Source organism: Puma concolor, chromosome D2, assembly GCF_028749965.1.
Source record: "Puma concolor isolate L17-30 chromosome D2, mPumCon1.1.hap2, whole genome shotgun sequence".
NCBI classification, from domain to species: Eukaryota; Metazoa; Chordata; class Mammalia; order Carnivora; family Felidae; genus Puma; species Puma concolor.
Window position 1 is genome coordinate 21805487 of NC_141677.1, and position 26695 is coordinate 21832181.

At 38.5% G+C, this 26695-nt stretch overlaps 1 protein-coding gene across 4 annotated transcripts in view; it reads right to left on the reverse strand.

Annotated features, from left to right (window-relative positions):
* The window catches only part of FAM13C (family with sequence similarity 13 member C), a 169089-nt gene that overhangs the window by 9336 nt on the left and 133058 nt on the right, over positions 1-26695 (reverse strand). For all 4 annotated transcript variants that reach the window (XM_086679752.1, XM_086679753.1, XM_025917976.2 and 1 more), the window contains 2 exons: positions 6997-7078; positions 4866-5077 (listed from right to left, as the gene is read on the reverse strand). In XM_086679752.1, coding sequence (XP_086535878.1) covers positions 4866-5077; positions 6997-7078 — 294 coding nt within the window. The remainder of the gene's footprint in view (positions 1-4865; positions 5078-6996; positions 7079-26695) is intronic.

The following is a 26695-nucleotide window of genomic DNA, read 5'->3' on the forward strand; positions in this document are numbered from 1 at the left end:
CTTTTCTCTGAACTTTTCTATCTGATTATCTGGGCCTTAACTATGTACTGTGTTTCAGATTTGTCTGCCCAAATGAGTTAGAAGTTTCTTGAGGACGAAAATTATATCAGATATTTTAAAAAATTCTCACAATACTCAACACATCCCCTTCCCTGCTATAAATATATCAACTCAGGTTTAAAAACAAAAGTACCCTAATTTTTAACAATCTTCATATAAATTCCATAGGCTATAACCTAAGAACTTTCATTTTCAGTAGAAAGATAGATCACCTCTCTCTGTAGAAGCCATTTAAGTATTGGTTAAGTAACCACAAGACCCTTTCGTTTTCCAGCCTAATAATTTCTTAAATATTTTCCTAGTCATGATACATCTTGCCATGAAAAAAACAAACCTTTTATCTATCTTATGGGGTTTTAATAGGTAATAAAGAAAAAAAATCTCAATCCAAGTTCAGAAAACATGAACAATGTTTTTTATTCAGTATCTCATTGGGACTTATATTTCATAGAAAGCAACTTCAGAAAAATGATGTATTTAACTATTATTAGCATCTCTGTACAGCAGTTTGATTTTTGTAATTTTATTTATTTTTACTAAATTCTTTGGATTCTAGAAAAGCTAAATTTTGTCCTAAAAGAGGAAAATAGTGACCAAAGAGCAGCTTAGGATGATAAATGCCATTATAGAAGAATATCGTCCAAAGATGCCAGATGAAAATCAGGGTCCATGTACAATGTATGCACTTATCTTTCACTCTGATTAGTTGATTTTACTCTTAGAATAATTACCAAAGTAATCCCTTGTATATGCTTTATATAGAAACTCCAAAAGTACACATAAAACATTAGCCGCAATAGTTACCTGCTTGGGGTAGAGCTAGCAGATGGAGTGGCAAAGAATCTATTTAATGTGTGGCCATTTGTATTTTCTTTTGAACTATGTGAGATAATATTACCAATTTTAAAAATTGTTTTATTATTTAAAATGACAAGTAGGCAAAATAACTTGATGGGATCTTACTTTTTGTGCCCTTTACTTTTAAGTCGCCCTCTCTGCAAGGTATAACAACCAGTGGGTATAACAACCTACTAATCACTATATTTTCATTTTATTTTTTGAAATAAAATGAGTTATATATATTTTTAAAAACCTGCTTTCCTCCTCAAAGATGCTGCAGTTAGTGAAGGGCCAGAAGTAACTGCCATTACTCATCCAGTTAGTAAGTTGTGCCATGCACTTGATACCACCTACAGTTCTGGGAAAGGGCAATAAAATGGGTATAACATGCCAGCACCAATTCAGGATTTTTACAAGAAATGGACATAAATAGGCACCACAGTCAGGGATGACTCATTCACCTACAGTGCTCAATTTGTGCCATGCACCTGATACCACCCTACAGTTCTGAGAAAGGGCAATAAAATGGGTATGATGTGCCAGCACCAATTCAAGATTTTCACAAGAAATGGACATAAATAGGCACCACAGTCATACCTAAGGGATTATTCATTCACTTACAGTGCTCAATGAATAGATACCCTGTGACCCAGAAGTTGTTACCTCCAAAAATCATCTATAAATAAAAGAGGAAGAAAATTACCCTATAGCAGTATCTGAACTGACAAGGCAATGCTGTGGGATTTATCAGCTTTAGTATGGACTCTGACTAAACACCAAATGTGAAAATTTCATAAAGTTTTCTCTAGAAAAGAAATAATTATTCATCTTGGAAATTTTAATATTTACAGTATTTTCAACAGTAAAGCAAGGACCCCAGATGAAAATAATCTGTCAATTTGAGTGTAAAGAAATAGAACCTAGTCAGATAATCTCAAGTGCTAATGAGTTCACTGAGGATCCAGGAATAATATAGCTACTGTGGAAATTTGCAATCCTCCCTTGGCTGCTTCTGTGGTTTTTGGGCTCTCCTGTAGGAACCACCTGATAGCTGACTAGCCACTATCAGGTTTGGTATTTTAACTCCCCCCACCCCCCAGGAACAATACTACAGCTTTAGATATTCAGAGCTACATATTCCACTACAGATGCTTTCTATTTAAAGGGCCTCACTTTAGCCTACTGCAGAGATGCTAGCTTTATCTGAAGGGGCTTCTGACACTTATTATACAGTTTAGCCATTTAAGCAAAGATAACTTCCAAAGAACTCAAATATGTTTCTCTGATCTTTAGACTCTCTGTTCATGTGCCTATTAGACTTAGATGTCTCAGTAGGGTGACCAACCATCCCCATTTTTCCAGGATGGGGCATTTTGAAAGACGTGAAATTTTTAACATCCAGGAAAATCCAAGGAAACCAGGGATGGTTGGTCACTGTATTCCTCAAAAATATTAAAGTGAACGTGTTAAAAACAGAATCTCTTAATTTTTCACTCACCCTGAATCTGTTCCTTCTGTAGTTTTCCCTATCTCAGTAAATGGACTGTCACAATCTTGGATTCTTCCTTTCCTTCCCTCCTACCATCCAATGATTCAGCACATCCTTTTGATTATACATCCAAAATATACTTTGAGTATGTCTATTTCTTTCCATCCCTAAGGCTTTCATGCTAGTCCAAACCACCCATTTCATCTTTCTCTATCCAGAATTTTCCCCTGTGATTTGTTCTCCATGCAGGAATAACAAAGATCTTTTAGGGGCACCTGGGTGGCTCAGTCCGTTAAGTGTTCAACTTCAGCTCAGGTCATGATCTCGCAGTTCATGAGTTCGAGCCCCCCATCGGGCTCTGTGCCGATAGCTGAGACTGGAGCCTGCTTCAGATTCTGTCACACACACACACACACACACACACACACACACACCCCTCTCTCTGCCCTTCCCCTGCTCTCTCTCTCTCTCTCTCTCTCAAGAATAAATATTTTTAAAAATTTCAGCAGTATCTTTTAAATGTAAATCACACCATATCGCTTTCCTGCTTTCAACGACTCAACAGTTTTCCAATACTTTAGGTAGTAACTTAAAAGGTACTATGTCAGGGGCCCCAGTCTGACTTTCTGACATCTCATACCATCCTGTGCTCTAGCCCCCAGACCCAGAATTCTACGTACACACAATCTTTTCCCTCAAGGCCTTCATATTGGCAGTTCCATCTGCCTAAAATGATTTTTGCTGCTCTCTTGGCCTGCTGATTCTTCATTAAATGTCACCTATTGGCCTTCCTAGTCACATTATATAAAGTAGAAAGCATACCCATTATTTTCTATACTATCTGTTTAATTCTTTGCACACTGCTTATCAAAATCTTTAATAATTTTACTTATTGAGCTGTTTATTTGTTGTTGTATCCCAATTTTCAGAAGTACATGAGTTTCATGAGGGCAGTAACCCTCATAGCTTCTCTGTCTTATTATATCCAATATGTATCATACCTCACAACACATTGTTGTGCCTATTATGGCACTCAAATATTTTTGCAAATTAATGATTGCCCACCAGTCACCAGGCATCTTTCCTTATTGTCACAATAATTACATAAGTAGGTATTATCTGTATTTTATAGATGAGTAAATTGAATCTCAGAGAACTAATTCACTTACTAAGTATACATGGCTAGAAAGTGGCTTATTGAAGCATTGAGTCCTGATCTAAGTCTACTCTACCAATCCTAACTCATCCCTCATTGCCCTAATCAAGTAGAACATAGAATTAGGTGTGTGTGTGTGTGTGTGTGTGTGTGTGTGTGTGTGTGTTACCCACTTATCCGCTGACTATCATAAAAATCCAGAATCTTTGGTGGCATGGAATGAGTTGGCCAAGTGGATAAAAACCTATTCACTTCTTACAACATAGAATTGTTTTTTTTTTTAATCTAAAAGTATTTCATAAAAATAGAGGTGGCCAAAGGCCCATTTCTGCTTGTACATCACAAGTCTCCATGTAAAGAACAAGTCCAGGGGCATATGGTGAGCCTTTTGGGATTTGGCATATATTGTCACCTATGATTAAGACCATATAATGTGCAATATAACAGGTAAAGTCACCATTATCAATAATACTTGATTCCAAAGTTAAATATGTTAGTTCATTCATTCATCTGTCCATTCATTCAGCAAACATTTATTCAATACCTACTATGTACAGACACTGTAGGATCATGAGCTACAAATAGCTATTCTACTCAGCTCTAAAGTATAAAATGAGAGATAGAAAATGTCATACAGCATAGTTAGGGCTATGATATGCAAGCTACAACTCTTATTCAAGAAATTAAAGGCAATCATACCACTTTTAGAGTTGATACAGAAAGGACTACAAGGAAGGTTCCTGGTCATAAATGAAATGTAAGCATAGATGTGCAGGATGAGAAGATGTGCAGGATGTGAAATCTTTCACAAAGATTTCAAAACTAAGATGTCTAAAGACTTCAGTCTAAAGACTAAAACTGAGGTCTTTAGACATCTTTTTACCTAACACTCTCTTAAAAAGCCTACCTATCTATCTTATAAGATACTAAACCATTTTCCTCACTATGTATACCTCATCCCAGCTGCATTATTTTTTAAATAAAATATATGGTAAAATGGGATTGTAATACTAGTCTTGGGTTAATTTGCTAATTTATTAGGGGAATAAGGGAGAAAGTAGATATGATACACCCTAATATCTTTGCTATCTGCTTTCTACCAGCATGCAATAGTATAACTTCCAGAATAACATTCTGGAATTAAGTGGCAACACCTATAGGTCATGGTCAATAACTTGCTAGGAGGTCACCTGACTGAAATTCAGAACCAGTCTCCTAAAGATGTTTATGTAGTGCCAAGTGCTCTTACAAATTGGTCAAAACCATAATCTCTCTGGAATCCTATTGAATGTTGGGACCTGTGAGGATATGGTGAGGTACCTTAGAATCCTCCTGAGCAGGAAGTTGCTCTGTCTTCTCCTTTAGGCATGTCAGCACAGTATCAGGAGTGTCCTCTCCAGAGGAGCTTGGCTCAGGGCCCACAGCTTCTGGCTTCCCATTCTCTCTGGGGACTGCAGGTTGCTCACAGGACAGGTTTCTAGGTGGGTCTTTGGGAGCACTCCCTTGTTCTTCTGACAATTTCAGCTTTAGTTCTAAGAGAAATGCCATGAGTTACCATGAGCAAGGAGGACTCACTGGGCTTAAGAGCAGAGAGCCTTACAGAAATTCCCACCACTGATGTGAAGTCAGTGGAAATGGACACTATTGCTGATAGCTTTCCACAGGGCAAGGGCAGCCTTAATAACTAGAACCAACAGCATATCTCCTACTCAGGTGTGAAAACAAAGGGCTCTAGAGACTGGGATCTTATGGAAGTTGAGGGTTATGTGTAGAAGTAAGTCAGTGGTTTAAATTTCAGAGGATGAGATCTAGAGGAAGATGGTACCAGGCCCTCAAATATTTCACCCAATACCTACCACAACACCTGGAGTTCTATACTCACTGGTTCATTTACTTGAGTTTTGAAAGTTTTGTGTCATTAAGAGCCCCTGTGTAAATGCAAGCACTTCTGTAAGGCTTTACACATGCAGACATCTGAGGAAATACAGGAGGGATAGGATATGAGAGATGGGAGTGCAGCCCCAACTTGACAATTTTGTCTAATGTCATCTTTTAAAATCCAGGATTCACCATTATTGCAATGTGTTTCTATATAAACCTAAATAACTAAAAGTAAAAAAGCAACTTGGGAATTATCATGGAATTAAATTTCAGAATATGCTAAAGGGTGGCCACTTATATTGATTTCTCAATTACAGAGCTCATTTTCTTTGTTTGATGTTTGTTTTTTAGTTACACTCTGGTGTGATGTTTAAACATTGCATATTTTATAAACCTGCAACATCATTACAGTTTATTTATTTATTTATTTATTTATTTATTTATTTATTTATTTATTTTAAACGTTTTATTTATTTTTGAGACAGGGAGAGACAGAGCATGAACAGGGGAGGGTCAGAGAGAGGGAGACACAGAATCTGAAACAGGCTCCAGGCTCTGAGCTGTCAGCACAGAGCCTGACGCGGGGCTCAAACTCACGGGCCGTGAGATCATGACCTGAGCCGAAGTCGGCCGCTTAACCGACTGAGCCACCCAGGCGCCCCATATCATTACAGTTTAATACCACTGAGTTCAGATTCCCTTCCAGTTCCTTATCACCTTTGGAAAATTTACAAATTTGGAAAAATTTCCACATCTAAGTATTGAAATAAGAATGTGGAAAGAGAAGGAAAATTAATTTTTTTATAATTTTTTAAAGTTTCTTTATTTTGAGAGAGAGAGAGAGAGAAAGAGAGAGAGAGAGAGAGAGAGAGAGAGAGAGAGAATCCCAAGCAGGCTCTGCACTGTCAGCACAGAACTGGATGTGGGGTTCAAACTCATGAAATGTGATATCATGACCTGAGCCAAAGTCAGAAGCTTAACCGACTGAGCCAGCCACCCAGGTGCCCCAGAGGAGGCAAATAAATTTTTATTGGTAAATACCATAGTCCTTTTAAATGGATTTCAGAGTTAATTAACACTCATATCCTCATCATAATCTCCAGAGAAAGAAGAAAGAAGAACACTGGATTAGGAGGTAAGAGCACTGAGTTTTATATCTAGCTCACTACCTCCCAGCTACATAAATTGTCTCTATCTCTGGACATAAATGTCTTCATATGTACAATGGGGTATACGGAGTAAATGATTGTTCAGGCCTTTTTCTAACATCCAAGAATCCAGTAACCTAGGGGGAAGTTAATACTCCACATGTTGAAATGTTCCTGGCACTGAAGTGAATCATTTCTCTTTGGAGTCTGGAGTTCTTCAATCTCTTTGTAAGGAGAATTATTAGATGGGGCCAAATAATGAAAGGGACCCAGGACGATTTATTTCAAAATGGAGCCCCTAATCTACGTGAGAAATGAGGTTAAAGAGGGCACAGGTGGAAAAGAATAAAAAATATCTTGGAGCAAATTATCTATTTTAACTGCTTCCTTTATGGAAAAAGAGACTCTTGGCTGGCACTTACCTTTAAGTTGTTTACGACCTTTAGCCAAATCATTCATCCATTTCAGGACTTCAGGATTAGAAGTCTTGTCACCATGTGAAGGCTACAAAGGAGGGGAAATTGTGGGTGGAAGGGAGGGAGGAAGGGAAAGAAAGGTAAGAAAGGAAAATCAAAATTTTTAGACAGCCAAGACACACAGAGATGGTTCAGAAACATATAAATCTGGGAGAGAAATTCATGTATGACAACTTCCAGATGATAGAGTTAGTTCTGAAAAACAAAGCAAACATTCTTGAACTCCTCCACACTTTTGTCCTTTCCATGGGCATTGTTCCTAAACATGCCTGGTCACTCATCACTTTTCATATAGCCTGTCCATGCCAGTGTCCCCTACAGTCTGACCATCAATCACCATGTGGTCCACTCACACCCCACATGTGGTTGCTAGGCCATTCTTCATATCAGCACAAATGACTGCACTGATACAAACCAGTGCTTATTCCCTTGCCTGTACTCACAAACAAGGTTTATGACCACAACTTGTCTGGTTTATACTAACAAACTCGAAGATTTCCTTGAAGATTTCCTATCAGTCATTTCCACCAAGCTCAAGAAAGGAGACCCCAGGATGTCTAACACCTGACAATAGTCTGGGAAATCAGTACTTCAGGGGGATACCCAGATTTCTAATCATCTCACTGTTTATACACTCAATATCCTACTAGGCTAGCACTAAAGTCAAACTTAATTATATGTGTCTGACCTTGGTCAAATTACTTAGCCTCAGTTTCATCTGCCAAATGAGGATTACACCAACATCTGCCTCACAGGGTTGCTGTGAGGGATAAATTAGTTGATGTATGTAAAACAGTGAAAGTAGTTACTGGAATATGCTATACCCTACAGGTGTGTTAGCTATAATTACAAATATTATTATTATTATTACTGGTGGTGACAATAGTAATAGTGTTACTATCAGACTTTCATGGGAATTCTGGATATGTTTTCACCAACAAACATACATGTAGGGGTATGTATCTCTTGCCAAGTAGCTAATCAAAGTTGGATGTGGCAATAAAAATTATTTTTGATTTTGGAAGGACATGACTCTGTTAATACAAATCATTCACTTTGATTTCTGGGTTTCTTCTCAGAGTATGAAAGTGGATTTTCTACAGGAGAGAAACTAGGAAAGAAAGATAGACATACTTAGTCTCCATCCCCATAGATCAGTGAGATCATTCTTAAACAAATCAGAGCCACCTGATAACTTCAATTCAGACTCAAGAAAATTAATGGTTACTTTAAATTGAATATATACAAGACTATATAGGAATGTTTACAATGACTTGATCATAACTATAATATTGCTAGAAATATGTACATTGATAAGTAAATATGTACATTGGCTAAGTCTAGGGGCTGTGCCATATATTTTTTTAAAGCATCCACTAAGTCTGTATAACGTTAGCAAGTTTCTGGTGAGAGAAAGGCATCGGGAGAGAAATGTGTCTCTCCTAGGTTCAAAGGAAAAAACAGTGCTTGTTTTGACATAGTCATCAAATGTACATATCAAATGTACATGGAAAATAAATATATTAATAGTGAAACACAAGGCACAGTTCTGTCACTTCTAGAGTGATGTAAAAACCACATATGTCTGAGTCAAGATGGAAACGACTGAAGGAAAACAACAGTGGTTTTTTCCTACAGGAGCTCAGATGGGATAGTATAGATGCTTTCTATGAGTGAAGGCCTGGTTTCAGTACCTTGGACAGTGACACAAGGACACACCTCCCGAACAGCTTAGCCTGGTGCTACCCATGATGTGCTAGGATGATGCACTGTACCTCTTCCCTGATACACAGATTAGTATGCTGGCTTTGGGTAACAGCCTGGTTGTATGAACACCCAATGTTTTAGATTTAATTTCACAAAATCCTCACAGAATTCTACCCTCTGATCTGTAAACACATCTTATTCACCTGGAACACGTCTTTGTCACTGGATATGCTCTATACAGTTACCATCTTTTAAGTTAGTTAATTCGAGTTAGTTAACATATAGTGTAGACTTGACTTCAGGAATAGAACCCAGTGACTCATCTCTTACATATGACACCCAGTGCTCACCCCAAAAAGCGCCCTCCTTAATGCCCATCACCCATTTAATACACTCCCTGGCCCCAATAATCTTTTGAAGTAATGTTAAGAACAAAAGCCTAAAACCCTAGAACCAAGGACTACTAAAGAAATGAGCTCTCACTACTGCAAATAGGACGTAGGAAAAATTTAAGGCTGATTTTTTTCTTCTGACAAAATATTTTAAAGCCTGAAATCATTTTCTGAAATGATTTTTTTTATTTCTTTACTCCTGGGGGAGCTTTCAAAAGAGGTTAAATCAAGCTCACAAGGATGGCAGCTTTAAAATCGCATGGAAAGTTTTCATTAACAAGCTGTGGATCTTCAAGCCTTCTAACTTATAAATTGAAATATTCAGTTTAATAGACCCCAAGAGGCTATAAGCCCAGAAATTACAGTGTATATTTTGTTCAATGCAACTAAAATGGGATCTCCAAGGCACATGACTGAGGGTATCACTGGACCAAATCTGTGCTCTATCAAACACAGTTCAAAAGACACTTTGGAAAGAGATCTGATTAGGAATGAAAAGGCCTGAGTTGTCCTGGCTAGGTCAATTCTTTGCTGTGTGATCCTGGGGAAGTTACTTCCCTTCTCTGAGCCTGTTCCTTCAAAGGTCAAATGAGAAATAAGACTGGCTGATCCCTTCTAATTCTAACATTCTCTAATTTCACAAATAGTGAACATCTGGCTGAAATAGCCTTTTCTAAATCTAACTAAACTAATGATAGTTAAATGTGAAATTAATTGTAGAAATAAACAGGGTTTGGATAGGAATATAAAATGGTCACATTCAACATAGAAGGAAAGATGCATGTTGTACCAGGGCATCAGACTAACATGGAGGCTGAGCAAGAGCTCAGACTAAAATATTAGCTGTGGGTGCTATTAATTCCATAGTACACATGACAGGAAGGAAAGCCTTACACACAGCAACCAATTAAAGCCCAATGACATGTCAAACCTCTAACCACAGCCTGGCACCTTGACATAAAGGGCGAGGGGAAGCTCTGTTCCCTGAGACATCAAAGGTTCTGATTACATCAGAGACTTTTGTACACACTGAAGCAGTGGTGACCATGACGCCCTCCTCTACTGCTCCCAAATGCATTCATCCGCATTTGTGATGTTTAAGTGTGTTGTGTGAGCATGTGCCTGCACCAGCTCTAAAACTTCTCTAGACAAAAACAGGAGGTGCCAGGAGAAATTCTATTAAAATAGGCAGCCTGCTGGGTGGCTCTTTCAATAGAAAGAAGTAATCCAGAGTCCTGTGGCTGCAGGCTGAAAAATTTAGTGAAGAATTAATGTGTCAAATGTTTCTCTCTCTTTGGACAAGGCAGGGACTGTCAGGGGATAGCCTGGTCGAATATCACTAAAATAGATTAAAAATGTAATAATATCTAAGACCACTTACTTCCCTTGTGTGAAACACTGTAATAAGCATTATATTACAGTATAATATTCACTCATCTAATACAAACTTAAGAAGTCACTACTAATATTAACTCTACTGCACAGATGGATAAACGGAGACTCAGAAAGATAAAATAACAAGTCCAAAGTCACAGAGTTCCTAACTAGCTGTGCCAGATTCAAATCCAGATCAGTCTGATTTAAGAATTTCCAGGTGTATGGCAGGCTGACAGCCTGGACACAGACACAGTGTAGAAGTGGGGAATGGACAGAAGACTGAGACAAAGGAGGGATCCTTGATTGCTTGTTGGGTAGGTAAGAACACAAAGTTCCTGTGCCTGAAACTAGGAAGCTGGGTGATGCCATTTTCACCTCTCCTGCACGTGCACCTACATGCACATGCACACATATACCACACCAATCCATCCTAGTAAGCTAAGCAGTGCCACCTAGTGGAGAACAGAGCCATTACACCAAGCCCCGCCCAACTCCGCCCTCCAAGCACATGCCCTAGAGAACCACAAGTTTCTCCATCTTCTTAGTGTACAGACTATAGAGTGCTTCATTGTTTGAGTTCTAGGGGAAACTGGATGTAACTTCATTCAAGTTTCACTCTGTTTGCTGGTTCATCTATTTTTTTTATTTCTTTTATTTTCTTTTTCTCCTTTCATTTATTTTTCTTGGATACAGAAAGAGAAAATTTTATTTTTGTCTTTTTATTTTATTTTTAAAAAATTTTTAACATTTATTTATTTTTGAGAGACAGAGAGAGACAGAGTGTGAGTTGGGGAGGGGCAGAGAGAAAAGGAGACACATAATCTGAAGCAGACTCCAGGCTCTGAGCTGTCAGCACAGAGCCCAACTTGGGGCTCAGACTCACAGACTGCAAGATCATGACCTGAGCTGAAGTTGGATGCTTAACCCACTGAGCCACCCAGGCGCCCATAGTTTCCTTTAAAAATTTTTTAAATTCTTTTTATTATGTTTTATATTTTTTTCTAAGTATTTTATTCTATTTCACTTTCTTCATTACATTTTATTCTATTTTATTGTATACATATTTTTAATTTTTAAACTTTCTTACTTTTTGTCTTTTTCTTTCTTTTTCTTTTCTTTCCCTTTTTTCTCTATTCTATCAAGTTTCTTTCAACAACCAGACCAAAACTCACCTAGACAGAGGATCTAGCTTCTTTTATTTGATTTTCTGTGTTGTTTTTAATATTTCTTACTTTTTATTTTATTTAAGTTATCCTTTTTCTTCCTCCAAAATGGCAAAATGAAGGAATTCACCCCAAAAGAAAGAACACAAAGAAATGACAGCCAGGGGCTTAATCAACACAGATATAAGCAAGATGTCTGAACTGGAATTTAGAGTCACAATAATAAGAATATTAGCTGGAGTTGAAAAAAGCATAGAATCTCTTTCTGAATAGATAAAAGAAGTAAAATCTAGTCAGTATGAAACTTAAAATGCTATAACCAAGAGGAAATCTTGAATGGATGCAACAGTGGCAAGGATGGATGAAGAGAGCAGCAAATCAGTGATAAGAGAAGGCAAATTATGGAGAATAATGAATCAGAAAAAAAGAGAGTAACTAAGGTAAAAGAGCATGGTACAAAAATTGGATAACTCAGTGACTTATTAAAAAGGAATAACATCTGAATCATAGGAGTCCAAGAAGATGAAGAGAGAGAAAAAGGGGTAGCAGGTTTATGTCAGCAAATTATTCTGGAAAATTTTCCTACTCTGGGGAAAGACATAGATGTCAAAATCCAGGAAGCACAGAGAACTCCCAATAGATTCAACAAAAACTTACCATCAACAAGGCATATCATAGTCAAATTCACAAAATACACAAACAAGGAAAGAATTATGAAAGCAGCAATGGGAAAAAACAGTCCTTAACCTATAAGGGAAGACAGAGCAGGGTTGCAGCAGACCTATCCACAGGAACCTGGTAGGCCAAAAAGAAGTGGCAGGATATATTCAACGTGCAGGATTGGAAAAATACGCAGCTAAGAACTCTGTATCCAGCAAGGCTGTCGTTCAAAACAGAAGGAGAGATAAAGAGATTCCTGACAAACAAAAACTAAAGGAGTTCATGACCACGAAACTATTCCTGCAAGAAATTTGAAGGGGGACTCTCTGAGTGGAGAAAAGAAGAAACAAAACAAAAAAGACCAAAGGCAACAAAGACTAGAAAGGACCAGAGAACACCACCAGAAACTCCAACTCTATAGGCAACACATTGGCACTATATTCATATCTTTCGGTACTTACTCTAAATGTTAATGGACTAAATGCTCCAATCAAAAGACGTAGGGTAACAGAATGGATAAGAAAACAAGTTTCATCTATATGCTGTTTACAAGAGACCCACTTTAGACCTAAAGACACCTTCAGATTGAAAGTCAGGGGATGGAGAAACATCTACCATGCTAATGGTCACCAAAAGAAAGGCAGAGTAGCCATAATTATATCAGACAATCTAGATTTTAGAATAAAGGATGTAACAAGAGATGAATAGGGCATTATATCATAATTAAGGGGTCTATCCACAAAGAAGATCTAACAATTGTAAACTTTTATGCCCCAATGTGGAGGTACTCAAATATATATCAGTTAATCACAAACATAAAGAAACTCATTGATAATAATACCATAATATTAGGGGATTTCACCACCCCACTTACAGCAATGGACAGATCATCTAAACATAAAATCAACAAGGAAACAATGGCTTTAACTGACACACTGGACTGGATGGTTAACAGATATATTCAGAACATTTCATTCTAAAGCAGCAGAATGCACATTTTTCTCAACTGCACATAGAACATTCTCCAGAATAGATCACATACTGGGACACATATCAGCCTTCAACAAGTACAAACAGATTGAGATGACACTGTGCATATTTTCAGACCACAATGCTAAGAAACTCAAAATCAACCACAAGAAAAAATTTGGAAAGACAATGAATACTTGGAGACGAAAGAACATTCTACTAAAGATATATGAGATAACTAAGAAGTTAAAGAGGAAATTAAGAAGTAAATGGAAACCAATGAAAATGATACACAACAGCCCAAAACCTCTGGGATACAGGAAAGACAGTCATAAGAGGGAAGTATATAGCAATCCAGGCCTTCCTAATGAAGAAAGAAAAGTCTCAGGTACACAACCTAACCACACACCTTAAAGAACTTGAAAAATAACAGCAAATAAAGCCCAAATCCAGCAGAAGACAGGAAATAATAAAGATTAGAGCATAAATCAGTGCTATCAAAATTAAAATAATAATAATAATAATAATAATAATAATAATAATAATAAAGCAGTAGAACAGATCGATGAAACCAGGAGCTGGTTCTTTCAAAGAATTAACAAAATTGAAAACCCCTAGTCACATTGATCAAAAAGAAAAAAAAAAGGACCCAAAATAAATAAAATCAAGAATGAAAGAGGAGAGATCACAACCACCACTGCATGAAAACAAATAATGAGAGAATATTATGAGAAATTTTGTCAACAAATAGGGCAATCTGGAAGAAATGGACAAATTCCTAGAAACATATATTACCAAAACTGAAACATGAAGAAACAGAAAATGTGAACAGACCCATAACCAGTAAAGAAATTTAATTAGTCATCAAAATCTCCCAACAAACAAGGGTCCAGGGCCAGATGGCTTTCCAGAGGAATTCTACCAAACTTTTAAGGAAGAGTTAATAGGGGAAAATGACAGTGTAAGAGGACGCTGGGCTCACCACGTCCTGCGGATCACTTAGATTCCACCCACACCTGTCTAAATAACCCAGAAAATCACCAGAAGACTAGCAGAACAGATTCTCCAGAGCCAAGCATATACGGTCCACGGAAGAGGGTAGGAAGGGTGGAGAGGCGGTGCGCGCTACACAGACTGGAGGGAGGGAGTCGGGATGGAGGGGCAGTCCACCGGCAAAGCAGAGGCCCCGAGTCTGGCTTGCAAAAACGGAGGGGGCGGACGGAGTGTGTTCTGACAGCAAGTGGGACTTAACATCTGGAATGTTATAAGTTAACAGATCTGCTCGTGAACGGGAGGGCTGGAGGACAATGGGAGGGAGAGTTGTTGAGCCACAGACAACAGAGTGCAGCCTGGAGGGGAACAAAGGTGCTCACCAGCGCCATCTCCCTCGCCCATCCCCCAGCCAAAATCCCAAAGGGAACCAGTTCCTGTCAGGGAACTTGCTTGCACCTCGTAAACACCCAACGCTGTGCTTCTGTGGATCCATCCCCCTGGTGGTGGGTCTGACTCCCTCCCAGTGCCTCAGGCCCCCCCCAAAATGGATCACCGAAGGATAAGCAGCTGAGCCTCCCCCTCCTGCCCTGTGCACTTTACCGATCTACCCCAGCTAATACGCCAGATCCCCAGCACCACAAGACTGGCAGTGTGCAAGTAGCCCAGACGGGCCACACCACCCCACAGTGAATCCCGCTCCTAGGAGAGGGAAAGAGAAGGTACACACCAGTCTGACTGTGGCCCCAGTGGTGAGCTGGGGACAGACATCAGGTCTGACTGCAGCCCCGCCCACCAACGCAAGTTATTCAAGACAGCACAGGGGAAGTGCCCTGCAGTTCCTCACCACTCCAGGGACTATCCAAAATGACCAAACAGAAGAATTCCCCTCAAAAAACCTCCAGCAAATAACGACAGCTAACGAACTGATCAAAAACGATTTAAACAATATAAACAGAAAGTGAATTTAGAATAATAGTCATAAAATTAATTGCTGGGCTTGAAAACAGTATAAAGGACAGCAGAGAATCTATTGCTACAGAGATCAAGGGACTAAGAAACAGCCAGGAGGAGCTAAAAAATGCTATTAATGAGCTGCAAAGTAAAATGGAGACGACCACAGCTCAGATTGAAGAGGCAGAGGAGAGAATAGGTGAACTAGAAGATAATTTATGGAAAAAGAAGAAGCTGAGAAAAAGAGAGATAAAATAATCCAAGAGTATGAGGGGAAAATTAGAAAACTAAGTAATGCACTAAGAGAAATAATCTACGCATAATTGGTATTCCAGAGGAGGAAGAGAGAGGGAAAGGTGTTGAAGGTGTACTTGAAGAAATAATAGCTGAGAACTTCCCTGATCTGGGGAAGGAAAAAGGCATTGAAATCCAAGAGGCACAGAGAACTCCCTTCAGACGTAATTTGAATCGATCTTCTGCATGATATATCATAGTAAAACTGGCAAAATACAAGGATAAAGAGAAAATTCTGAAAACATGGAGGGATAAACGTGCTCTAACATATAAAGGGAGACCTATAAGATTTGTGACGGATCTCTCTACTGAAACTCGGCAGGGCAGAAAGGAATGGCAGGAGATCTTCAATGTGATGAACAGAAAAAATATGCAGCTGAGAATCCTTTATCCAGCAAGTCTGTCATTTAGAATAGAAGGAGAGATAAAGGTCTTCCCAAACAAACAAAAACTGAAGGAATTTGTCACCACTAAACCAGCCCTACAGGATATCCTAAGGGGGATCCTGTGAGACAAAGTACCAGAGACATCACTACAACCATGAAACCTATAGGCATCACAATGACTCTAAACCCATATCTTTCTATAATAACACTGAATGTAAATGGATTAAATGCACCAACCAAAAGATATAGGGTATCAGAATGGATAAAAAAACAAGACCCGGGGCGCCTGGGTGGCGCAGTCGGTTAAGTGTCGGACTTCAGCCAGGTCACGATCTCGCGGTCCGTGAGTTCGAGCCCCGCGTCAGGCTGATGGCTCAGAGCCTGGAGCCTGTTTCCGGTTCTGTGTCTCCCTCTCTCTCTGCCCCTCCTCCGTTCATGCTCCGTCTCTCTCTGTCCCAAAAATAAATAAACGTTGAAAAAAAAAAATTTTAAAAAACAAGACCCATCTATTTGCTGTGTACAAGAGACTCATTTCAGACCTGAGGACACCTTCAGATTGAAAGTGAGGGGATGGAGAACTATTTATCATGCTACTGGAGGTCAAAAGAAAGCTGGAGTAGCCATACTTATATCAGACAAACTAGACTTTAAATTAAAGGCTGTAACAAGAGATAAAGAAGGACATTATATAATAATTACAGGGTCTATCCATCAAGAAGAACTAACAATTATAAATGTCTATGTGCCAAATACAGGAGCCCCCAATATATAAAACAATTACTCACAAACATAAACAACCTTATTGACAAGAATGTGGTAATTGCAGGGGACTTTAACACTCCACTTACAGAAATGGATAGATCATCTAGACACATTGTCAATAAAGAAACAAGGTCCCTGGATGATGTATTGGATCAGATGGACTTGACAGATATATTTAGAATTCTTCATCCCAAAGCAACACAATATACTTTCTTCTGGAGTGCACATGGAACATTCTCCAAGATAGATCACATACTGGGTCACAAAACAGCCCTTTATACGTATACAAGAATTGAGATCATACCATGCATACTTTCAGACCGCAATGCTATGAAGCTTGAATCAACCACGGGAAAAAGTCTGGAAAACCTCCAAAAGCATGGAAGTTAAAGAACACCCTACTAAAGAATGAATGGGTCAACCAATTAGAGAAGAAATAAACAAATATATGGAAACAAACGAAAATGAAAATACAACAATCCAAATGCTTTGGAATGCAGTGAAGGCAGTCCTGAGAAGAAAATACATTGCAATCCAGGCCTATCTCAAGAAACAAGAAAAATCCCAAATACAAAAACTAACAGCACACCTAAAGGAAATAGAAGCAGAGCAGCAAAGACACCCCAAAACCAGCAGAAGAAAAGAAATAATAAAGAGCAGAGCAGAAATAAACAATATAGAATCTAAAAACACTGTATAGCAGATCAATGAAACCAAGAGTTGGTTTTTTGAAAAAATAAACAAAATTGACAAACCTCTAGCCAGGCTTCTCAAAAAGAAAAGGGAGATGACCCAAATAGATAAAATCATGAATGAAAATGGAATTATTACAACCAATCCCTCAGAGATACAAGCAATTATCAGGGAATACTATAAAAAATTGCCAACAAACTGGACAACCTGGAAGAAATGGACAAATTCCTAAGCACCCACACACTTCCAAAATTAAATCAGGAGGAAATAGAAAGTTTGAACAGACCCATAACCAGTGAAGAAATTGAATCCAGATTGCTTCCCTGGGGAATTCTACCAGACATTTAAAGCAGAGATAATACCTATCCTTCTCAAGCTATTCCAAGAAATAGAAAGGGAAGGAAAACTTCCAGACTCATTCTATGAAGCCAGTATTACTTTGATTCCTAAACCAGACAGAGACCCAGTAAAAAAAGAGAACTACAGGCCAATACCCCCGATGAATATGGATGTAAAAATTCTCAATAAGATACTAGCAAATTGAATTCAACAGCATATAAAAAGAATGATTCACCATGACCAAGTGGGATTCATTCCTGGGATGCAGGGCTGGTTCAACATTCACAAATCAATCAACGTGATACATCACATTAATAAAAGAAAAGAGAAGAACCATATGATCCTATCAATCGATGCAGAAAAGGCATTTGACAAAATTCAGCAACCTTTCTGAATAAAAACCTTGAGAAAGTTGGGACTGAAGGAACATACTTAAACATCATAAAAGCCATTTATGAAAAGCCCACAGCTAATATGATCCTCAATGGGTAAAAACTGAGAGCTTTCCCCCTGAGATCAGGAACACGACAGGGATGCCCACTCTCACCGCTGTTGTTTAACATAGTGTTGGAAGTGCTAGCATCAGCAATCAGACAACAAAAGGAAATCAAAGGCATCAAAATTGGCAAAGATGAAGTCAAGCTTTCACTTTTTGCAGATGACATGATATTATACATGGAAAATCCAACAGACTCCACCAAAAGTCTGCTGGAACTGATACATGAATTCAGCAAAGTTGCAGGATACAAAACCAATGTACAGAAATCAGTTGCATTCTTATACACTAACAATGAAGCAACAGAAAGACAAATAAAGAAACTGATCCCATTCACAATTGCACCAAGAAGCATAAAATACCTAGGAATAAACCTAACCAAAGATGTAAAAGATCTGCATGCTGAAAACTATAGAAAGCTTATGAAGGGAACTGAAGAAGATATAAAGAAATGGAAAAACATTTGTGCTCATGGATTGGAAGAATAAATATTGTCAAAATGTCAATACTACCCAAAGCTATCTACGCATTCAATGCAATCCCAATCAAAATTGCACCAGCATTCTTCTCGAAACTAGAACAAGCAATCCTAAAATTCATATGGAACCACAAAAGGCCCCGAATAGCCAAAGTAATTTTGAAGAAGAAGACCAAAGCAGGAGGCATCACAATCCCAGACTTTAGCCTCTACTACAAAGCTGTCATCATCAAGACAGCATGGTATTGGCACAAAAACAGACACATAGACCAATGGAATAGAATAGAAACCCCAGAACTAGACCCACAAACGTATGGCCAACTCATCTTTGACAAAGCAGGGAAGAACATCCAATGGAAAAAAGACAGTCTCTTTAACAAATGGTGCTGGGAGAACTGGACAGCAACATGCAGAAGGTTGAAACTAGACCACTTTCTGACACCATTCACAAAAGTAAACTCCAAATGGATAAAGGACCTGAATGTGAGACAGGAAACCATCAAAACCTTAGAGGAGAAAGCAGGAAAAGACCTCTCTGAAATCAGCCGCAGCAATTTCTTACTCAACACATCCCCAAAGGCAAGGGAATTAAAAGCAAAAATGAACTATTGGGACCTCATGAAGATAAATAGCTTCTTCACAGCAAAGGAAACAACCAAAAAAACTAAAAGGCAACAACGGAATGGGAAAAGACATTTGTAAATGACATATCGGACAAAGGGCTAGTATCCAAAATCTATCAAGAGCTCACCAAACTCCACACCCGAAAAACAAATAACCCAGTGAAGAAATGGGCAGAAAACATGAATAGACACTTGTCTAAAGAAGACATCCGGATGGCCAACAGGCACATGAAAAGATGCTCAATGTCGCTCCTCATCAGGGAATTACAAATCAAAACCACACTCAGATATCACCTCACGCCAGTCAGAGTGGCCAAAATGAACAAATCAGGAGACTATAGATGCTGGCGAGGATGTGGAGAAATGGGAACCCTCTTGCACTGTTGGTGGGAATGCAAACTGGTGCAGCCACTCTGGAAAACAGTGTGTAGTTTCCTCAAAAAATTAAAAATAGACCTATCCTACGACCCAGGAATAGCACTGCTAGGAATTTACCCAATGGATACAGGAGTACTGATGCATAGGGGCACTTGTGCCCCAATGTTTATAGCAGCACTCTCAACAATAGCCAAATTATGGAAAGAGCCTAAATGTCCATCAACTGATGAATGGATAAAGGAATTGTGGCTTATACACACAATGGAGTACTACGTGGCAATGAAAAAGAATGAAATATGGCCCTTTGTAGCAACGTGGATGGAACTGGAGAGTGTGATGCTAAGTGAAATAAGCCATACAGGAAAACACAGATACCATATGTTTTGACTCTTATGTGGATCCTGAGAAACTTAACAGAAACCATGGGGGAGGGGAAGGAAAAATAAAAGAGGTTAGAGTGGGAGACAGCCAAAGCATAAGAGACTCTTAGAAACTGAGAACAGGGGCGCCTGGGTGGCGCAGTCGGTTAAGCGTCCGACTTCAGCCAGGTCACGATCTCGCGGTCCGTGAGTTCGAGCCCCGCGTCGGGCTCTGGGCTGATGGCTCAGAGCCTGGAGCCTGTTTCCGATTCTGTGTCTCCCTCTCTCTCTGCCCCTCCCCCGTTCATGCTCTGTCTCTCTCTGTCCCAAAAATAAATAAACGTTGAAAAAAAATTTTTTTAAAAAAAAGAAACTGAGAACAAACTGAGGGTTGATGGGGGGTGGGAGGGAGGGGGTGTAGGTGATGGGCATTGAAGAGGGCATCTTTTGGGATGAGCACTGGGTGTTGTATGGAAACCAATTTAACAGTAAATTTCATATATTAAAAAATAAATAAAAGAAAAGAAAAACAAAAAAATAAAGAAGAGTTAATATCTATTCTTTTGAAGCTGTTGCAAAAATAGAAATGGAAGGAAATTTTCCAAACTCATTCTATGAGGTCAGCATTACCTTGGTTCCAAAACCAGACAAAGACCCCACTAAAAAGGAGATCTACAGACCAATTTCCCTGATGAATATTGACACAAAAATCCTCAACAAGTTACTAACCAACAGGATCCAACAATATATTAAAAAAATATTAACCACGATCAAGTGGATTTATTTCTGGGATGCAAGCCTTGTTTAATATCTGCAATTAAATCAATGTGATACATCACATTAATAATAATAGTAACACATTAAAGAATAAGAACAATACGATCCTCTCAATACATGCAGAGAAAGCATTTAACAAAATACATCATCCTTTCTTGATAAAAAAAAAAAAAACCTCAAGAAAGTAGGGATAGAAAGATCATACCTTAAGATCATAAAAACCATATATGAAAGACCCACCACGAAAATCATCCTCAATAGGGAAAACTGAGAGTTTTCTCCCTAAGGTCAGGAACACGACAAGGATATCCACTCTCACCACTATTACTCAACATAGTGTTAGAAGCCCTAGCCTCAGCAGTCAGACAACACAAAGAAATAAAAGGCATCCAAATCAGCAAGGAGGAAGCCAAACTCTGAGTCTTCGCAGACGACATGATACTCTATATGGAAAACCCAAAAGATTCCACCAAAAAACTGCTAGAACTGATCCATGAATTCAGCAAAGTTGCAGGATATAAAATCAATGTACAGATATCAATTTCATTTCTATATACCAATAATGAAGCAGCAGAAAGAGAAATCAAGGAATTTATCCCATTTACAATTGCACCAAAAACCATAAAACACCTAGGAATAAACCTAACCAAAGAGGTGAAAAATCTATACACTGAAAATGATAGAAAGCTTATAAAAGAAATCAAAGAACACACACACACACACACACACACACACACACACACACACACACACACGGAAAAGCATTCCATGCTCATGGATTGGAAGAAAAAATATTGTTAAAATGTCAATACTACCCAAAGTAATTTATATCTTCAATGCAATCCCTATCAAAATAGCACCAGCATTCTTCACAGAGCTAGAATAAACAATTCTAAAATTTGTATGGAACCAGAAAGACTCCGAATAGCTAAAGTAATCCTGAAAAAGAAAACCAAGGCTGGAGGCATCACAATTCCAGGCTTTAAGATGTATTACAAAGCTCTAATCATCAAGACAGTGTGGCCCTGGCACAAAACCAGACACATAGATCAATGGAACAGAATAGAGAACCCAGAAATTGACCAACAAACGTATGGCCAACTAATCTTTGACAAAGCAGGAAAGGATATCCAATGGAAAAAGGCAGTTTCTTCAGCAAATGGTGTTGGTAAAACAGGAAAGTAACATACAGAAGAATGAACCTGGACCACTATCTTAAACATACACAAAAATAAACTTGAAATGAATGAAATACCTAAACATAAGACAGGAAGCCATCAAAATACTAGAGGAAAAAGCAGGCAAAAACCTCTTTGACCTCAGTCATGGCAACTTCTTACTCAACATATCTCTGGAAGCAAGGGAAACAAAAGCAAAAATGAACTATTGGGACGTCATCAAGATAAAAAGCTTCTGCACAGAGAAGGAATCAACATAACTAAAAGGCAAGTGATGGAATGTGGGAAGATATTTGCAAAGGACATATCAGATAAAGGGTTAGTATCCAAAATCTATAAAGAACTTACCAAACTCAACACCCAAAAAACAAATAATCCAGTGAAGAAATGGGCAAACGACATGAGTAGACAATTTTCCAAAGAAAACATCCAGATGGCTAACAGACACATGAAAAAATGCTCAACATCCCTCATCATTAGAGAAACGCAAATCAAAACCACAATGAGATACCACCTCACACCTGTCAGATGGCTAAAATTAACAACTGAAGCAACAACAGAGTTGGCGAGGATGTGAGGAAAGAGGAACTCTTTTGCACCATTGGTGGGAACGCAAACTGGTGCAGCCACTCTGGGAAACAGTATGGAAGTTTCTCAAAAAATTAAAAATAGAACTACCCTACGACCCAGCATTGGACTACTAGGTATTTATCCAAAGGATACAGGAGTGCTGTTTTGAAGGGGCACATGCACCCACCCCTATATTTATAACAACACTATCAACAATAGCCAAAGTATGGAAAGAGCCCAAATGTCCATTGACTGATGAATGCATAAAGAAGATGTGGTATATATATGCAATGGAATATTAATGGGCAATCAAAACAAATGAAATCTTGCCATTTGCAACAATGTGGATGGAACTAGTGTATTATGCTAAGCAAAATTAGTCAGAGAAAGACAAATATATGACTTCACTCATGTGGAATTTAAGATATAAAACAGATGAATATAAGGTAAGGGGAGCAAAAATAGTATAAAAACAGGGAGGGGGACAAGACATAAGAGACTCTTAAATACAAACAGAACAAACTGAGGGTTGCTGGAGTGGTTGTGGGTAGGGCGATGGGTTAAATGGGCAAGGGACATTAAGGACGACACTTGGGATAAACATTGGTGGTTATATGTAGGGGATGAATCACTGGATTCTATTCCTGAAATCATTATTGCACTATATGCTAATTAACTTGGATGTAAATTTAAAAAAAGATATGCCCCCTCGCCCCCAAAAAAAGAATTGCCAGGTGTATACATACAGTGGAATATTACTCAGCCATTAAAAAGAATGAAATCTTGCCATTTGCAATAACATGGATGGAGTTAGAATACGTTATGCTACACAAAATTAGAGAAAGACAAATACCATATGATTTCACTTATATGTGGAGTTTAAGAAACAAAACAAATGAACATAGGGGAAGGGGGGGAAAAAGAGGGAAGCAAACCACAAGAAACTCTTAACAATAGAGAACAAACTGTTGATGGAAGGTGTTGGGCTAAATTGAAGATGGGCTAAATTGATGATGGGGATTAAGGAGAGTACTTGTGATGACCACTGAGTGTTGTATTTAAGTGATGAATCACTAAAGCCTACACCTGCACCCAATTTTACTATATGTGTTAACTAATTAGAATTTAAATAAAAACTTGAAATAAAAAAATTGGCAGGTAATAAGTATTAACAGGCTCCGGTAATGGAGCTTATAGTTGCTACTCTACAGTCCCCAAAGTGAGGGCATCACAGATCCAATAACGCTCCAGCTGCAAACAGAAAAAATCAGTTTCTCTCAAGATATCTAGAACTTTCAAAATGTGGACACTTACAAATCTTACTTCTATTCCTCCATTGCAAAACCCACTCATATTTATTCTACCATCCTAAGTCTGAGCTGATAGAACGCAACCACCTAAGGCAAGTTACAGGTCTTTTCTGGGCCTCAATTTCCTTATCTCTAAAATAAAGGCTTGTATTCATTATTTGTAGGGTGCCCCTCCTGCGCTAAAAAGGTAAAAGACGGTAAGTAGCTTTGAAAAAGAAAAGTTTGTCTTGAAAAGCTGTCTGATTTTGTTTTCTATTGTGCAAAGCTAAAAATCACTCTTTACACCCCTCTTTTAGTGAATTTGAAGCCACTGTGGGAAACAGGTCAGAAAGAATGGGAGAGTGGGATATCATCCACTTTCACCTCCCTCCCCCAATCTTATTTGACTCATGGGGATGTGCCAATTGCCTTTGTACCAAGGTTTAGTGAGCCTTTAAATATTTCAAGATGTATGAGACATTATCCCCTGTTCTCTTTTATTCTGATAACAAGCTGTCTGGGCCCTCTGCCAAAGACCCAATATCTTTGTGCAGTTCTACATGAATATGATTTTTCTCTATGCCATGGTCACCATTAGGGAAGATAAATAAAACTAACATTGGCAATAAGGACACTTACCTTTCTATTGTTTCTTATATAATGAAAGAAAAAGTTCATCATTACAACACTGCAACACCAGCATGAAGACTGGTGTCTCTTGGACTGGGAAAGATAGATTGGGGGTTGTTATTATGAGTGGCCTGAACAGATGTTACTTGATAGGTCCCTATCTATCAACCAGGAGATATTTTTACGTCAAAGAAAACTCTCCCTCATTCTGTTATACAAGTAGAGATTCTGTCCTTTGTGTCCTTAATAGGTTCTTACAAACATGTAAATGGTAAAGAGTTAAAGAAAAAAATAAGATCATAATTCAAAAGTTTTCTAAATTTCAGTCCTAGACTATTAGTGATAGGAATGCTCCTTAGGGGGGAAAGAGGAGGATAGATAATCAAATCAGTTTGGAAATAAGAATTATAATCCAAATCTGGAGTCTCTATTCCATTGGTCTGTGTCTGTTTTTGTGCCAATACCGTACTGTCTTGATGATCACAGCTTTGTAGTAGAGGCTAAAGTCTGGGACTGTGATGCCTCCCTCTTTGGTTTTCTTCTTCAATATTACCTTGGCTATTTGGGGTCTTTTGTGGTTCCATAAAATTTTAGGATTGCTTGTTCTAGCTTCGAGAAGAATGCTGGTTACAATTTTGATTGGGATTGCATGGAATGTGTAGATTGCTTTGGGTAGTACTGACATTTTAACAATATTTATTCTTCCATTGTATGGCCAACTAATCTTTGACAAAGCAGGAAAGAATATCCAACGGAAAAAAGGCAGTCTCTTTAACAAATGGTGCTGGGAGAACTGGACAGCAACATGCAGAAGAATGAAAATAAACCACTTTCTTACATCATTCATAAAAATAAACTCAAAATGGATGAAGGAACTGAATGTGAGATAGGAAACTATCAAAACCCTAGAGGAGAAAGCAGGAAAAAACCTCTCTGACCTCAGCCGCAGCAATTTCTTACTCAACACATCTCCAAAGGCAAAGGAATTAAAAGCAAAAATGAACTATTGGGACCTCATGAAGATAAAAAGCTTCTGCACTGCAAAGGAAACAATCAACAAAACTAAAAGGCAACCAATGGAATGGGAAAAGATATTTGCAAATGACATATCAGACAAAGGGCTAGTATCCAAAATCTACAAAGAACTAACCAAACTCCACACCCCCCAAACAAAATCCAGTGAAGAAATGGGCAGAAAACATGAATAGACACTTTTCTAAAGAAGACATTCAGATGGTCAACAGGTACATGAAAAGATGCCTCAATGTCACTCATCATCAGGGAAATAAAAATCAAAACCACACTGAGATACCACACCTCATGCCAGAGTGGCTAAAATGAACAAATCGGGAGACTACAGATGCTGGTGAGGATGTGGAGAAATCAGAACCCTCTTGTACTGTTGGTAGGAATGCAAACTGGAGCAGCCGCTCTGGAAAACAGTGTGCAGGTTCCTCAAAAAATTAAAAACAGATCTACCCTATGACCCAGGAATAGCACTGCTAGGAATTTACCCAAGGAATACAGGAGTGCTGATGCATAGGGGGACTTGTACTCCAATGTTTATAGCAGCACTTTCAACAATAGGCAAATTATGGAAAGAGCCTAAATGTCCATCAAATGACAAATGGATAAAGAAGAAGTGGTTTATATATACAATGGAATACCACTTGGCAATGAGAAAGAATGAAATCTGGCCATTTGTAGCAATGTGGATGGAACTAGAGGGTATTATGCTAAGTGAAATAATTCAGGCAGAGAAAGATACCATATATTTTCACTCATATGTGTCTCTTGAGAATATTAACAGAAGGCCATGGGGGAGGGGAAGGGGAAAAAAAGTTACAGAGAGTGAAGGAGGCAAACCATAACAGACTCTTAAATACCGAGAACAGACTGAGGGTTGATGGGGGTTGGGGGAGAGGGGAAAGTGGGTGATGGGCATTGAGGAGGGCACCTGTTGGAATGAGCACTGGGTGTTTTATAGAAACCAATTTGACAATAAATTATATTAAAAAATAAATAATAAAAAAGATTTAAAAAAAGAGTTATAATCCATTACCAGAAAATATCTTTTTAGAGAGCAACTGACAGCCTGTGAGAATAGGACAGATCCAGGATAGGAACTCTATTTATGATAGATCCTGTGTTGGCAAATGAAAACAGCTGTCCCCTGGCACA